Source organism: Actinia tenebrosa, unplaced genomic scaffold (assembly GCF_029948245.1).
Source record: "Actinia tenebrosa isolate PJP-AT-01 unplaced genomic scaffold, QUT_ActTen_1.0 PGA_scaffold2__45_contigs__length_23673736, whole genome shotgun sequence".
NCBI classification, from domain to species: Eukaryota; Metazoa; Cnidaria; class Anthozoa; order Actiniaria; family Actiniidae; genus Actinia; species Actinia tenebrosa.
Window position 1 is genome coordinate 12,694,850 of NW_028292579.1, and position 16,485 is coordinate 12,711,334.

General features: G+C 36.2%; 2 protein-coding genes across 2 annotated transcripts; both read left to right on the plus strand.

The window, feature by feature from the left end:
- Positions 1 to 1,223: 1,223 nt before the first annotated feature.
- Positions 1,224 to 4,666, plus strand: LOC116302530 (L-rhamnose-binding lectin CSL3-like). The gene is made up of 3 exons (XM_031711852.2): positions 1,224 to 1,288; positions 3,044 to 3,086; positions 4,220 to 4,666. The coding sequence occupies exon 3, from the start codon at positions 4,273 to 4,275 to the stop codon at positions 4,495 to 4,497; it is 225 nt and encodes a 74-aa protein (XP_031567712.2). The 5' UTR covers positions 1,224 to 1,288; positions 3,044 to 3,086; positions 4,220 to 4,272; the 3' UTR covers positions 4,498 to 4,666.
- Positions 4,667 to 7,293: 2,627 nt separating this feature from the next.
- On the plus strand, positions 7,294 to 8,972 carry LOC116302525 (neuromedin-K receptor-like). Its single transcript, XM_031711847.1, has one exon. It carries the CDS (start codon positions 7,444 to 7,446, stop codon positions 8,548 to 8,550), a length of 1,107 nt encoding a protein of 368 aa, XP_031567707.1. The 5' UTR covers positions 7,294 to 7,443; the 3' UTR covers positions 8,551 to 8,972.
- The last annotated feature ends 7,513 nt before the right edge of the window (positions 8,973 to 16,485 follow it).

Sequence of the window (16,485 nt, forward strand, 5' to 3'; positions counted from 1 at the left end):
GTATGATATGCAATTCAAGTTTACAAAACGACACACGGACTTTAGCATTCGTGACTCATTAGTGTTAGATGAACATATTTATTCCAACTCTTTGTTACAGTTATTGTCCGGCTCCGCGAACACTGCAGTGGCCCAAAAATGTATGGCCCAAAAATGTTTTTTTGTTTTAAAAATGAAGTAGTTACATAAATTTTGCTTCTGCCGAATTGGATAACCTTTGGTGTTTACCTTAGTAATTCAAAGTGGATATTGAATTTGATCTTTCGTCATCTTTTATTTGGAGGGGGGATTGCCGCCCTGCGTTGCTCTGACTGATACTAAAAGTGTCTATTCCCTGAGAATGGTTGTTCTATCCCACCTGTTATGCTTCTCTAAGCCGTTCATATCATCTAATGGCCTTACTCAGAAAACTAAAAATATCAAGCGTCTACTGGTTTACTGGCTTACTGGTTTACTGGTATCTGAAATCGATTTTAGGCCCCTTCTAAAAATAACATATGAAGGTTTGGAAAATACAACGAGGTAACTTAATCGACAGCCTCTCTTTATTTCAATCTATCGGTGACATTATTTTTGAAATTGTTATTGTAGGACTTTAACCCCAACATGATATTTCTTTATTTAATTACCCAATGTACAATTCTAGAAAAATTTTAATAAAAAAAATTCTAAAAATATGACTTAAAAAATAATCGTAATTTCTATTACTTGCTTTCAAGCTTTGCCTTTTAAAATCAGGCAGATGCATCACATTCTGACTAATTAAACCACAATGATAAATGTGACAATCAATGGCAATGATATTTATCTGAGTGCGAGTTTTTATAATGAACAGCAAATTTAATATAGATATTGCAGTAGATACGGAAGCGTAAGGCCTATACTACTCAGTTTAGCTTGAGTGATGTTCTCGATAAGTTCATGGTTAGTAGAGAGCACCACAAACAAACTATGATAAAGTTAGTGAAAATCTTATGGCATGAAAAACGTTTTTCGGCCACAGAGAAGAAAATGTTGATGTTAGATCGAAATTATTATTTCTTAATGATTAGTAATACTTTTCTGTAAATATGACTCATTATGACCACTAAATATAGCGGCAATATGAAAAGCAAATTATTTTTCATTTTTGTGTCATAGCATCAGAATAAAATGATAATGTTATCCACTCAATATTCTACTGATTTAGCCTAATTTTTTTGGTAAAAAAAGGACACCAGCTATGAAGAGCTTGGGTATTCTTGGTTTTATTCTCCTAGTTTTCCAAGTCGCTGCCGACTTAGAAAAGGTAGGTAAACGCTAATTGCGAATTAATCGTCGCTCAGGATCTAAATTAATTTTGTGTAGAGTATTCATGTTTCCGTGAAGGTTTATGAATTTCGAACCGAATTATTTGTATTGTTGAATTGTACATTTTGTGCATTTTGTGTGAACATTTTGTTACTGAAATAAGGCTAAGCCTGAGTTAGTGAGTCTGTATTCACAGCTATTGAGATTGTAGAAAAGATGGAAAGATAGTCACCAAATGAAAGTTCTCATTCGTATCCAAAATGTCTACCTGTGGTTCGCAAATTCGTGTTTTAGACGAATGCTTGCATTAGTTCAATGGCATGGATCCAATGTTATTAGTTTCGAACACTTTTTGCTTTCATTTAAATACACTTTCAATCACAGGTAGCGCAAGCGCGGAATTAGCCGTGAAGATCGTTTTGTCACTGAAATTGTATTAAGTTGATGGTTAGAAATTCGAGGGCATCGAAAATGTGCTTTCAAAGGAGCTTCGAAAATTACTTTCAAAATGTTTATAACAATTACACTTTGATAGTATAATGAGTTGTGCACTGCTTGACAATCTTCACTACCCCGTTGTCAAGGGCGGATCCAGCCAAAATTTTATGGGGGGGAGGGGGAGCTAATTGAGCTTCTTCCGTCAACACAACGGAAAACAATAAAAAAAGCATCTAATTCTTCAGTTTTGTTTTGCTATGTTTTCTGCTGAAGGGGGGCTTTAGCCGCCCCCTTTTTTTAACAGCCCCTCCTTAGCCCCTCCCCCTGGATCCGCCCTTGATTGTATAATATTATGAACTGGAAAGTCGTGACCCTCCCTTGGAACTTAATATCTGCTAACGTCTATCAAAATAAATTGCCTTTCTCTTAAGATATGCTTTTATTTTTTTCTGTTCACGCTGAGACGACAAATAATTTTTTACATTTCGAAAAGTGGATGTAGTAAAAATAATGGTGATGATTATGATGATAGTGATAATGATAATAATAACAATAATAATAATAATGATGTTGATGATGGTGATAATAATAATAATAATGATGATGATGATGATGATTATGTTGATGATAATAATAACAATAATAATGATGATGATCGTGATGGTGATAATAATAATAATAATGATGATGATGATAATGATTAATGCTTAAGAAGTACTCAATATGGTAACCATGGTAAAACCTGGTTATATAAGTACTTTTGGCCATCTGCCCATCTGATGCCCGTCTTTCAAAACAAATTTGGATTATCAATGCCAGCGACAAAATGGCTAAACGCGCTGTGATTGGCTCAAACAAAACTGATAAAGCGCAACGCAACACGGGGCTGCCAACTCAGCCAAATAACACCGTACAAAATAGCAAAACCATTACGTCCTTTGCCTGGCGTGATCTAGCCGAGACAACAGTCCCAGAATGCACCGCAAAAGCCAAATGCCCGTAAAAGCTTAATCTACAGTATATATTTATCCTATCGTATCTTTGAGTCTTTCTGTCGCCAGGCTAGTAAGATAAGATCTTACTTCCCGTTTAAAAGTGGCGAAGTCTGACAGTTCTTGACACTGCTTAGTAGGCTGTTGAATGTTTTGGCAGCACCGTCTTGGAAAGTTCCTTTAACCGATAGTTTCGTTTCGTCAGAAGATCTCAGAAGATCTCAGATGTTGTTATGTGAATACTTTTACTCCTGTGAACATTTCAAACCACTTTACACAAAATATCAGCACCATATCCAAACAATGTTTTCCATTTTTCTTAGGCTGGTGGCAATAACGCTTTGCACAAAAGGGGTTGGAACATTGGTTAGTAAACAGCTGCTTTTCTATTCCATCCTATATATAGCCTTCCCTACTTTCTGGATACACGAGAATATTTGACTTAAGGTGGCTGACTACTTTGGTAAATAATAAACAGAAAATGGAAAATTGAAACTATTTTAACCTGAAAAAATTCAAAAATGCAAAGGAAAATGGGGTGTCCCGAGCTTGTTTTTGAGATAATCACTCCGGAATGACATGCGTTTGTACGATTTTGGAAGAAAAACAGCGAAAATCAAGCGCTGTACAAAAAAAAAAAAAAAAAAAAAAAAAAAAAAATCATCAAAACGAAACTAAGGAAGAAACACGAGTAATTTTCTCCGAACACGTAACTTACACTATATTTATAACATACTGATAAAAGTTGTTTTAATAAACTATTGTGGACAATGGAAAAACTTTTTTTGTTCAGGTTCTACGGTGTGCAAGTTATTGTAAAAATTGAGCACAAAACAAACAGAACAATTTATTACATTGTTCTGATAAACAGAATTGTCTTAAACTTTGAAAAATAATGATATATTACCTGTTATTCTGGAAAATAACAAACAAATATATAGAGTCCCGAGCAAAATTTGAGGGTTTGCCCTCTTGAAGTTCAAAACGTGCATGGTTCTTAAAAATAAGGAAAAAAAAGAAAGAAAAAGAAAAAGAAAAAAAAAAACGTGAAGATTATTCAGTGGTTTTTGAGCGCGCGCACACCGTGGGCTCAAATCGAGTAATGAAAAGTAGTCAGCCACCTTTAAAACATGAATTTGATTTTGAATTACGGCGGAGCTCCTGTATGCGTAACCCAGTTAATATTTTCATGGCTTTTCACCGGATAGAAGGAATCTGTTCTTTCGCTGTACAGCAGGGGATTTCACCTGTTATCTCAGCTTGATATAACGTCACAATGTGACATTCATATGACGTTATATTACGCTATGAATGGTAGATCAATTTCTGAAAATTCCGCTTTTAGGCAATGCCTGAAATTCATATTTGTATATTTACTACATTTTTGCTCTGCCGTCGAGTGCATTAGCGTGGAGGTCATTATTATGCACTTCTTTTAACAACCACAACACTGCAAAACGTAAATGAGAATCTGAAGTACTATCTTATTTTACCCTTAGCGATATTTGTCCTCTGTGAACACCAAAGAGGTGTCTTGAGATGTCCTGGAAACATGAGGCTGAAGATACTACAGGCAAACTACGGCCGCACTGACCGATTCATTTGCCCTAAAGGTCCCATCAGAACAACTAACTGCATCTCGTCCTTCTCTTCGCGTCTGATTCGCTATGCCTGTGACGGCCGTAATGCGTGCCTCCTGGATGCAACGAACGGAGTGTTTGGTGATCCGTGCGTTGGTACATTTAAATACATTAAGATTTTCTACAAATGCGTTTAAAATCTCAAACATGAAAGGAGGCCCAACCAATAGATATCTGATTGAAAACGGCTAACTGGTTAATGGAAAATTAAGTAGAGTAATCAAAACTAGAAATATAAGAATCTATACATCGGATGGCTTCTTATCCAAAGGCTTAACCATGCATGTGACCAACATGTTGTAACACTAAAAGTAGGATTAAATATTGCATTACTTACCAAATTCTATTGTAGATTTTATTTAAACAGGGCCTGCCCAAAAGGAAAGACCTTTCCCGAATTTGCTTGGATTATCACGAAACAATGGTTTCAAGTCGAGGCGGGCCTTTAATAAACAAAAGATTCAAGGCCCGCCTCGACTTGAAACCATTGTTATGTGATCATCCAAGAGACTCGAACTTTTTTTAGATTTCCATTCTGCGATTTAGGTAAAAACTGATTCGAGTTGGCATTTTAGGGCACTGTGGAACAGTTTCAGGGGACAAAATAGACGCTGGCTTCGACTAAACAAATCTCTTAAAACAGTCTCACAATGCACTGCAATGCCAACTCGACACTTGAACTTCGAAATCTCTAAATCATTTTATTACTGAAAAGGGAAGTTTGGAGTAAAAACTTTCGAAGGTGAGGAAGATTAGAAACCCCTAACTTGTCCTCTGGCTTCTGGTTCGGGATTAACGGTCTAGGTGACCAAGCAGATGAGAAAATTGAAACAACCACTGGGAGAACAAAGACTACTGATAAAATAAGCTTTTACTACACTTTGAATAACTCTCTCCCTTCTTAATCGATAAAAGCCCAACTAAGCGTTGTGGTAAATCTTGCATTTTGTGCCCATTCCTCCTGTTGTGCTAAATACTAACGGCGTAAGCGTTCCTTGTTCCACCTCCATGACCCTGTTGGCATATTGGCGTATCTTTTCACTAGCTCTCATGTTGCCTGTACACTTGCTCAGGAGTCTGCTCACGCATATCTGGACATTAAAGAATGTAGCTCTCTGTTGCTCCCAGAAACCTCGGACGTGGATGCCGATACGGGCGTCGGGGGCTCTATTCACACCCCTGTTCAGAGTCTCTCCAGTTATCTGCTGAATAACCGGCTCCACCTCAACATCACTACATACAGTGCTCAGCAGTTTAGCTTCCAGATCTCGAAGCTCGTTGTGGCGTTGTATCACAAAACCACCCCTCCTGCAAATCATCGCATGGTCAACGTCACACGCACGTTTTCTGCAAGTCGGAGATTTCCCAATTATATCTTATCTTGATGGCGTCTCTAAATTCTCGCTTGTTTAGATCGTATCCCAACTCTTTTATGGATATTACAGTTAGCCAGCTCGAAGCGCCTTTTTCTGACGCCAGCTCTACCGCTCTCAGAGATCTTGGGGTTAGATTGTTTTGAATACAAAATGTAAATGTCAGTGTCAGTGTATACATATTTAGTTATATATATATAACTAACTATATGTACACTGACACTGACATTTTGTATTCAGAACCTGAGGATGATGCAAGCTGCATCGAAACGTTGTTCGTTTCTTATACTTAGTTTTGTAATTATTATTATTATTATTTTATTTATCATTATTATTATTATTTATTTATTTATTTATTCCTTTTTCGTGCAAACTTCTGAAAAATCAATTCGAATCTGAATATATTAACCGAAATGCCTCAGTATACTGCTACTCTTTATTCCTTACCACGTATCACTGACCATAATCAACCAACGTCAATAATATTTGGAAAAATCAACGTGTTTTGACCAATTCTGAAATATCAACAAGGCGTTTTTTTAGTCATTCTAAGATCTTCAAGATGGTAAAGGGTTCATTTCGCGAAACGTGAATTGACAGTTTTTATTCAGTATACATCGTAAATCTGCCATTTCTATTATTTCGTGAAACGTGATTCGTAACCCCCTCCCTTACCCGGCAACCGATGGTTTTTTTAATCAACGTGTAATAGTCAAATAGACACAAAAGAAAGCAATGCAATTGAAATTAATTGTGAATAATTTACCGTTAGTCAAAATTTCATATATTTTGTACATAATGCAGAGATACCGCTGATCACAAAGGGACACTTCATGGACCCTCACATGAAGGACATATCTTAGTATGGATACCGCTGACCGGGGGTGAGAGGATCCGCCATTTTGTTTTAGGTTAAGTGATCATGTCGGGACATTTGACAGTATAGTCGTTTCATTTACACGTTTATATCGTTTCTACTTCATTCTACAAGATTATTGTAAGTAATCCTTCCATTTTACCTAGAGTCAGGTTCCATTAAATTGTGATTTCCGTCTTAATACTTTCTATTCTACCTCGTTTTTTAAGGCGTTTTTTTAGTCATTCTAAGATCTTCAAGATGGTAAAGGGTTCATTTCGCGAAACGTGAATTGACAGTTTTTATTCAGTATACATCGTAAATCTGCCATTTCTATTATTTCGTGAAACGTGATTCGTAACCCCCTCCCTTACCCGGCACCCGATGGTACCCGATGGTGCCTTGTTGTGTTGTTTTTTCCCTTTTTCACACATCATATAGTTTAATAATTAAATCAAATGAACTCTCAAGTAACGTAATATCAAAGAAAATAATTTTACCGTTAAAAAAATTTACGGCTAGATGTAGTAGGGCAATCCGCCTTGTTTACTCCGTTTATCTTCCTGAAACATGAAAAATATATTTTTCCAAACATTAGGCTAAGAGAAAACATCATCTGAATCAACAGAGCTGGTGTTTTCGTTTAAGCAGCTTATATCACTATAGACTTCGACAGTATTTTTCCGTTTACGTATGTTGTTTTAAAGACTAGAAAGAGTCTATGAAACATTAAAAAATTGAGAATCAAGCAAGAGCTTCATGATCATACGTTTACTAGGCAGCCTGGGCAAATCAACGCCAACAAAACTCTTTGGGATCAGTGTAAGCAAATCCTTTTGAAGATTAGAATCAAAATGAACGTAACTTCCAATTACTTATGCTTCACTCATAGCCTTAGAAACACAACGGGTACACTTCATCCAAAATCATGGATAACTTCGCAAGAAGTATCAAGAATTGCATTTACAGTTTGTTATTCAATCCTCTTGTTTCTAGCTGTTGTTGGCAATGTTTTTGTTGTCGTGATTGTTTGCAAAAACCGACGAATGCAGACCAATATAAACTTTCTTATAGCAAATATGGCGGTGTCTGACTTAACAGGTTCATTGGTGTCAATACCTCGCTTTATTTCATTGAATATAAACAATTCAAGCGAATGGAGTGTTCCAGGACTATTGGCTGAAATTCTTTGCAAGACATGTCCCTTCATTCGTGACGTATCAATATCTGTTTCCATCGAAAGCATGGTCGTTATCGCAATTGATCGCTTCTTCGCCGTTGTTTACCCCTTAAAATCTAAACCTCGAGTTACGAGACTAAGATGGGTTTTACCTATTATCTGGCTTGTAGCAATGGCACCATTTTCTTTGTACTTTGTTACATTCAAAATAGGATATTGTAAAGGAAAGGCATTTTGCATCTTTAGCTGGCCATCTATCTTTGACCGTGCCCAAGTACATCATATTTATTTCTTAGTTACTATAGTAATACTCTTCTTCATCATTCCATTTGCTATCGTCAGTGTCCTTCACTCTTTTATTGTTTGGAAAATGAAGCATCGTTGCATTCCTGGAGAACAACTTTGTGAACAAGAAACAAGAAGTCAAAAATCGAACAGCAACATCATCAAAATGGCAATAGTTATAGTTTTATCATTCTTTGTTTGCTGGTTTCCCTACCATACTTTAACTTTTTTTGAAGTTTTCGTTTGGAAAGGATACCAGAAAAAGAGTGCACCATCCTTCCATAGCTTCACGAGTGACATTTTGACATTTATTTCCTACATAAGCCTGGCCATAAACCCATTGATTTGTTTCGTGTTCAGTAGTAACTATAGAAATTGCTTGAAGAAGCTGTTTCCGTTTTCTCTCTTCTTATTTAACAAGGCTAGTGCAATAAATGTAAAAACGCAAAGAACAGCTGCAACACATTCGCAAGAAATGACCAATTGTAACAGATAATTATAGTTAGGATCCACTGAAAAGCGTTTAACTCCGAGAGGGAGCATATCACAATACTATGAAAATCAGCCTCCCTATTCAGAGCGTTCATATTTGGTGCATTCCGATTGGTTTACCTCAGCGATTGTACTCATATTCGCACAAACGAAGAAATAAAACAAACAACATTTTCTTTATATTCCACATACCAAACTACTTTCGATCTTGAAATAAAATACCGAGTTCCTCCTCATACAAAAGACAAGATTATTGCCCAAGACTCTATTTAATGCAACAGACAGCTGAATAATTGAGTTTCCATATAAAGAGTGACGAATAACGGGGATGTTAAAGAATATGTATGCCAAGCAATTCTTCAGTCAATTTAGTGCACTTGAAAGTCTTTTTATTTTTACACCCCATCTAAAAAAGCTACGCGAATTATTACTACAATATAAAACGCTAGGCAAATGAAAAAAAAAGAAAAAAAAGAAATCCAAGGAAATAGTTTTTATTTCTATACAAGGTTCACCTTTATTTGACCACCTTTCGCGCCTCAATCAATAGACCATCTTTCATATGAAAATCCCCAGTGCTGAGCGATTTGAATTCGGAATTCATAACTAATATTTAGAAAATGGTAACAGAACTAGACCTCTAGAAATGACTGGTGTTTTATTAGTTTACCTCATATAATTCTGCAGTAAACAGCACGCGTCAGGTACTAAATTCAACACATAGCAATTGCATGATGCAACTTTGAAATTAAAAAAGTGCCTACAGTAAACCAGGGTTTATTTGACTGGTCAGTGAAAGATTCTCCACTAAAGTCAAGCACCGCCTGTATATACATTTAACAAATAGATCAGGCTTATCTATGTTCTGTTCCCTGATAAAACAGGACTGGAGCTGTAGGACACGAAAAAAGTTATAGAAATCATGAGCCGTAGGCGAGTGATTTCTTTAACTTTTTGAGTGTTCTACAGCTTCAGAAGTATTCATATAATAGATTTTTTAAGGTTTGTTTACGAAAAGAGCGCGCGTCTGTCGTCAAATCACGTAAACAAATTTGATCTATGCGATGATTGGCTAAAAACGCGACCTATGGCTATCTGATTGGTCCAGTTTTGACAGGTAATGACATATCTGTACAGGCTGGCATACAACTGATTTATCGCATTTGTTCAACAAGAAAGGAGAATTACTCGTAAATTTTAGCAAAAAAGCCAAAGAAAACCTTACTCATCCACTCTTACTTTGTGCGCTGTTGCTTTCTGCATCTACATTTTCGTTCACAGTCTCAAACTTTTGAGGAATTGTTCCTCTTTCTGGAAACTTAGAACAAATCTTACAATTATTTACAGCTAAGGACAGTTAATCATGGCCAAGGACAGGTAAGGACTGCTAATGGCAGGTAATAACAGGTAATTAAAGGTAATCACAGTTAAGAATTGGGTGATCATAGCGAAGGACATGTTAGTGTACACGCTAGATATGTGGTATATATATATATAGTAGGATGTCGTCTATATGGCATTCAGCCATGAAGTACATACCCATAGAGTAAAGGCATTTAACCCGTGAAATAAATTTTTTTAATCAACGTGTAATAGTCAAATAGACACAAAAGAAAGCAATGCAATTGAAATTAATTGTGAATAATTTACCGTTAGTCAAAATTTCATATATTTTGTACATAATGCAGAGATACCGCTGATCACAAAGGGACACTTCATGAACCCTCACATGAAGGACATATCTTAGTAGGGATACCGCTGACCGGGGGTGAGAGGATCCGCCATTTTGTTTTAGGTTAAGTGATCATCTCGGGACATTTGACAGTATAGTCGTTTCATTTACACGTTTATATCGTTTCTACTTCATTCTACAAGATTATTGTAAGTAATCCTTCCATTTTACCTAGAGTTAGGTTCCATTAATTTGTGATTTCCGTCTTAATACTTTCCATTCTACCTCAGGAAGATTCTTTCATCGTTGTCATTAAAAGTATTTTGGACGATCGAGGAGTGTTTTTTCTTCACATAACGCACGGTGTACAAAGTTGCAGTTAGGCAGTAGTCGTTGCTGAAAGTGGTTTCATCAGATAAACCATATTTGGTCCAGCATATTGCTTTTGCTTAGTATAATTTGAACGTCTATCGTACTCTCTTGCTTTTTTCAAACGACTTTAATTTCGTTAGTGAAAGTTGTGGCCCAGATAAACGCTCCAGAATTGATTCAGCCACGGTTTTCCTTGTTAAATCATGTAGAAAGGAGATAAAGAGCTACAAGAGGTTTTTCCAGTTTTTTGGAGTCGAAACAAATATTTTGTTAATTTTAGTAATCCAACGGGATTTTTCATAGTCCTAATATATATTATAGATAATAATATATATTTGAAACTACTGTGAATCCCGAAAGTAAATCAGCGAGTTTGATTACAGCCGTTCTCAATAACACGCCCCCTCTAACGATTGTTTTTGTCGCGACGAAGTAGATTTTGGTGGACGTCAATCAAAGCGTTTCCATGACGCTCTATAAGCACGTGCCCTTATAGCTTTGTGTTTTCCGACAACGTTATGGAAACGCCTTGTGATTGACGTCCACCAAAACCAAAACCTACTTCGTCGCGACAGAAAAAAATCACAACAGGGCGCGTGTGATTGAGAATGGCTGTAAATTCATTATCAGTTTCACTAAAAGACCGCGTCACACAACTATACATCGTTTATTTGGCTGGTTTTTTCCAACTCTGTTCTCTTTACTTTATCTATTTTCTCTGCAATTTGCTGGCATGAAAGCATTTCGTATTCAAGTCTTTTTTATGATAATACGAGGCACTCTCTTTGCAAATGAGAAGAGAAAAAATATTTAAAAATTGCACTTCGAGAATTTAACCAAACACGCAAAGTTCTTGGTATTTGACAAAGGCCAGCTTGCCTATTCGTAAGACGCCTTTCCGCCAATACGAAGTAAAATATGTAAGCATTTATCATTAGAAGCAAAATCAAGATTGACACAACAAAGAAAAGTATTCATATTGATTACAGCCGAAAGATGACCTTAGTGAATATCTGTCACTATCTGTCGAGGGGCTTAGCCAAATGGACGTCTGAAGCAAGAACAAGCCTGAACAAGCACAACAAACAAATATACATTCTGCGAAACTAAAATATAAATAAGAGTAAAATAAAGAGAAAATACAAGTTAAATATAACTAGACGCCCTTATTGGCGTTTACTCGGGCTACCTATGTCGAAAACAAAGAAGGTGAGAAAGTAGTAGAAGTGTGAAAGTAAAGGAGTGCAATCGGAGAGGATGTGTTTATGTTGGTCAACCCCGATAAAATGAGAGGGTCTCGCGGGAACCGTTGTTGCCAGGCGGTTTGCTTGGTAAAAAAGATAAAAGAATATTGAGCATTTTGTAGGGCTAATGCTTTGGCATTTTCGCTTCCTGATCCAAATGCTTTACGATTGATAGCAGATGGTAGTGGTATCTTACTTGCGGACAGCTACTGTCTTCGATATTGCAGGCTCTGTACGAATCCCACCTATGCCCTACCCCCACGGGTAACTTGAAAGTTTTTTAACTCGTAAGGTGGATACACTGGTTACTTTTTCAAACATATCAAATTCCCCATCGTATAACACTATGAGATAAAAGTCGGTGGTCCGGCATTTATGATGAAAAATGCAACAAATGCAAGAATTGGACAGCCATGCTAAAAATCCAGTATTGCCTTTTGTATTATTTGTTTTCTTCTGTAGTCCTAATTTGCTTGTAGCAGATGTGCAGCACAATTTGCCTTGTTTTTGTAAATTATTTTTAACACTTATATCTGCATCATATATCTGAAGTAGAGGAAATCAACAGTAGATGAGACATCATGTATATTACCAGTATAACTTGGACTGTATTCCATTTGGTAATTGCTTTCTAGTACTGTTACTATACTGGGTAATTCTGTCTACAGTAAAAATTCTTGGTTGTATAATCTTGATAGGACAGAATATAACTCATTCCCAATATTCATGGTGTTTACTAGGTCTACTGAAGAACTTATTGCACTCCTATGGTTATATGTCAATGCACATAGTGACATGGCAACACACTGACGACCAGCATTTGGACCAAATAATGCAATGTTACCTTGAGAATATGGAGCAGAAATTGTTTTTTTTGGATCTATTACTGTGTATGGACCAGGATTTTTTCTACATCTCTGCTTAGGGTAAACTTACTGTGATTTATTCTGTGATTGAGACTCTTGTAAACATGGGGTAAACTGTTGGAAGCATGTTTTCCTGGACTATAATTTTTCAATATTGGCTGACAACGACTATAACCAGCATTTATTGCTTTTTTGTGAAACTTTAATTTCTTAAGGAGGGATTTCCTGAATCGTAATTTTCTTCGACTGGGAAAAGAATTACCAGAAGCTTTGTTTCGTTTAGATCCTTTGTAGATTTTGCAATAACACTTCATTATTTCGTGATTCAAATGACATTTATTGACAAAGCAATGCATTCTAGATGTCATGGGTACATTTTTGAAAACTTACTTACGAACCCTTTTCCGTATTTTTCTGCTTTTGTGCAAAAGGCGTGCGAGTTGTTCAACAGGGACTCTACTTGGTTCTCGATCACGCGAAGCAACACGAGGCTTGTGCTCAACACGGTACTGAGAAGTATAAAATTTGGCATAACGAGACCTGCAATCCTCTAATAAATATAATAGTTTATTGTGATCAACAAATACAGATAACTGTACAGCCTTTTCCAATAAATCACAGTCATTTTCCAAAGAGTATACCAAACTCTTAGTTGACTCATTTATGAAATGTACAATTGAAATCAACATCATGCACAACAGGCTCGCTACTAATAGTTGAACGAACGATAGAATGTTGAAGAAACTGTCCAAAATTGAGAACAAAAACAAAAGAATACATAAAAAACTTATCCTCGATGAAAATGGCGTAAGTACAATGCTTGTTGATTCGCGGAAGGCATGAAATGTTGTCTTGAAAGATTCCAATATGGCGTCCATCTTCAGCTTACATGGAATGTTTTCTTTGTCTCCATCATCTTCGAAGCAGTTATCAATGAAGTTCCTGCTTACTAAAGAGTTAGTGATTGTTTGTTCGTTTAAGTACGTTTGAGTAAGTTTGTACGTTTGTCCATTTGAGTTTCATTTGAGTTCATTTGAGTTTCATTTGAGTTCACATTTCTGGTAATCTTTCTGGTATCTTTGGCATTCTTTTGGCATTTTGCTTTGAGTTCGCGGACCGACCCGTTCCGAAAACGCCCGACATCTTTTAGTGTGGGTCTACCGCGAACGGCGTGTGCGTTTGTGTGTATTTTGAGTGTCCCAGAAGAAAAGGAATTCGCCATAACAAACCACCGACGAGGAGCAGAGAGCAAGAAAACCTCCTACCCAACATGTAGGTCACATGACTTGCACTCGCTTTCATGACTGTCTCGATCGCATACATATTCATCATGTAAAACCTCGACCATACGATAGACTGATACAAAACCGAAACCTAAACTCGGCCTACCTTACAGGTAGCCCGAGTAAATAGAAAACGGGTTACATGTGCTTTGATATACAAGCTATACATTTTCCTTTCGTATCTAAAGTTATACTTCATGTTTACTAACAAAACCATTGTAATGTTAATATGTCAATCATTTTCAAAGGTCGTGACAATTTCCTTTGTGTCAGCATCCAATAATCCATCTCTGCTGGTTGGCACGCATGAAAACCGGTTCCAAAGTGTATTGGTCTTTTTCATTTTAGAAAATTAGAAGCGATTCGTTATTGAAACAAGGTTGTATGTTAAGTCCTACTGTATTCAATCTTTTCCTAAGTGACCTTCCAGACTTTCTTAAACAAAGAAATATAAATGATCCGATCTGTTTCGATAATGCACTATTAAATTGTATTCTTTATGCTGATGATCTAATTTTATTCAGTAAAAACTATACAGATCTTTAAGCCCTTTTGAATAAACTTGAACTATTCTCTAACGCAGATGGTCTATGCAAATATTGAGAAAACTAAAATTCTTATTTTCAATAATTCAGGGAGGCGGTTATGTAATTATGTTTTTTATTATCAAAACAAAATTTTAGAAAATGTTAAACTTTACAAATACCTCGGCCTCACATTTAGTGCTTTCGGAAATTTCACAATTGCAAAACAGGAACTCAAAATATCTGCTCTGAAAGCCTTATTTAAGCTGAAAAAGGAGATGGGTCATTCTTTTCACTATGGCCCTCATCTCACCATGAAACTTTTTGACACACTAGTAAAACCTATTCTGTTATACGGCAGTGAAGTCTGGGGTTCTGAGGTTTCTAAAAATGACCCTATACAACTTGTTCATACCAAATTTTGCAAAATGTTACTCGGAGTGGGAAAATATGCAACCAATTCTGCCTGTTATGCAGAACTAGGTCGACTCCGTCTGCATGTAGCTGCAAACTTAAGATGCATAAGATACTGGCTCAATCCAGTTACACCTACATCGAGCCATAAAATACATTCTTAGCATACAAAGAAATGATAAGCTCCAGCCGTAAAATTTGCTGGAGCCAAAAAGTAAAAGAGTCATTATTAAAAAATGCGCTGGGTGATATATGGCTAGAAGTAAGTTCAATACCTCTCGCCAGCCAAACGTCTTTGTTATTATCAAAACGAGAATTAAAGGGACACCCCTGGCCAAAAGAACAAATTAAGAACGTATCGCCTCTTCAAAGTTAGTTATATGTTAGAAGGTTACTTAATAAATGTAAAAAAATTCAATCACAGAAGAGCCTTAACTAAGCTAAGAATAAGTAACCATGACCTAGAAATTGAAAGAGGCAGATACTCTAGTTACAAGAAGGTAGAGGAAAGGAAGTGCTTTCATTGTACTCATATAATAGAAGATGAAAGACACTTCCTAATTAAATGTCCTCTATACTCCAAACTTAGAGAAGAATTTTTTATGCAAAATAACATAAGTAACTCCCTTACGGAGGACCAATTGTTCCTGAAGTTGATAGATCCTCCCCATATTTTACAACCAGCTGCAGCAAAATACGTTTACAATTGTTTTGCTCTGCGTAGTGAAAAAAAAGCAACAACATAAAGATAATTAGGATTAGTAACGCATTTTATCGAAATAATTATATGAACATTTATATATACAGAATATATATGTACGTATGACGTGTATGTGTAGAATATGTGAATATAGATATTATGCGTAAACATAAACATGCGTATATACTCGTAACTTATTTGGAGCTAAGTTGATGTGCAACTATGTACAAAACGCCAAATAAAATATGTCTGTCTGTCTGTCTATCATTATCGCAGGTTTAAGAGAACCATGGCAATCGAATTGAATTTTTTTGTTGATTTTTCAGTACAAATCTTTTTGCACTTCATTTTGAAGCAAAAACTTAGGTACAACCGCGTTTGTATATATGCGGCGATGTGGATTTCATGAGGGAGCATAAATATTATAATTTATTATATAGATATCGATGAAATACCAGGTTTTCTCTAGTGTCGAAAACTTGATATCTTTCACCAGTGGAAGATACCATATCTTTCACACGTGAAGATATCGCTGTTGAATCGGCTTGCTATTTTAATAAAGAATTTTTGAGCTTTTGTTTTATTTAAGTTTCATCGATATCTATATAATAAACAGAACAGTACATGGGCGCGCGGAGATACGAATTTTATCTTCTCATGTTCAATTTAGATATCTTACTCGTTCGCTGCGCTCACTCGTGAGATATCAATTGAACACTCGAAGATAAAATTCGTATCTCCGCGCGCCCATGTAATATCCTCTATTTCTCGTCCAGATACGTCATCAAAATGATAGATTTTATCTAATTATACTTTTATACTCAAGAAACAAGCAAACAAATTATTTTGTACCCGGGAATATGG

Bases quoted from the DNA above. Each gene is read 5' to 3' on its own strand.
- LOC116302525 (XM_031711847.1), top strand. From the start codon at position 7,444: ATGAACGTAACTTCCAATTACTTATGCTTCACTCATAGCCTTAGAAAC.
- LOC116302530 (XM_031711852.2), top strand. From the start codon at position 4,273: ATGAGGCTGAAGATACTACAGGCAAACTACGGCCGCACTGACCGATTC.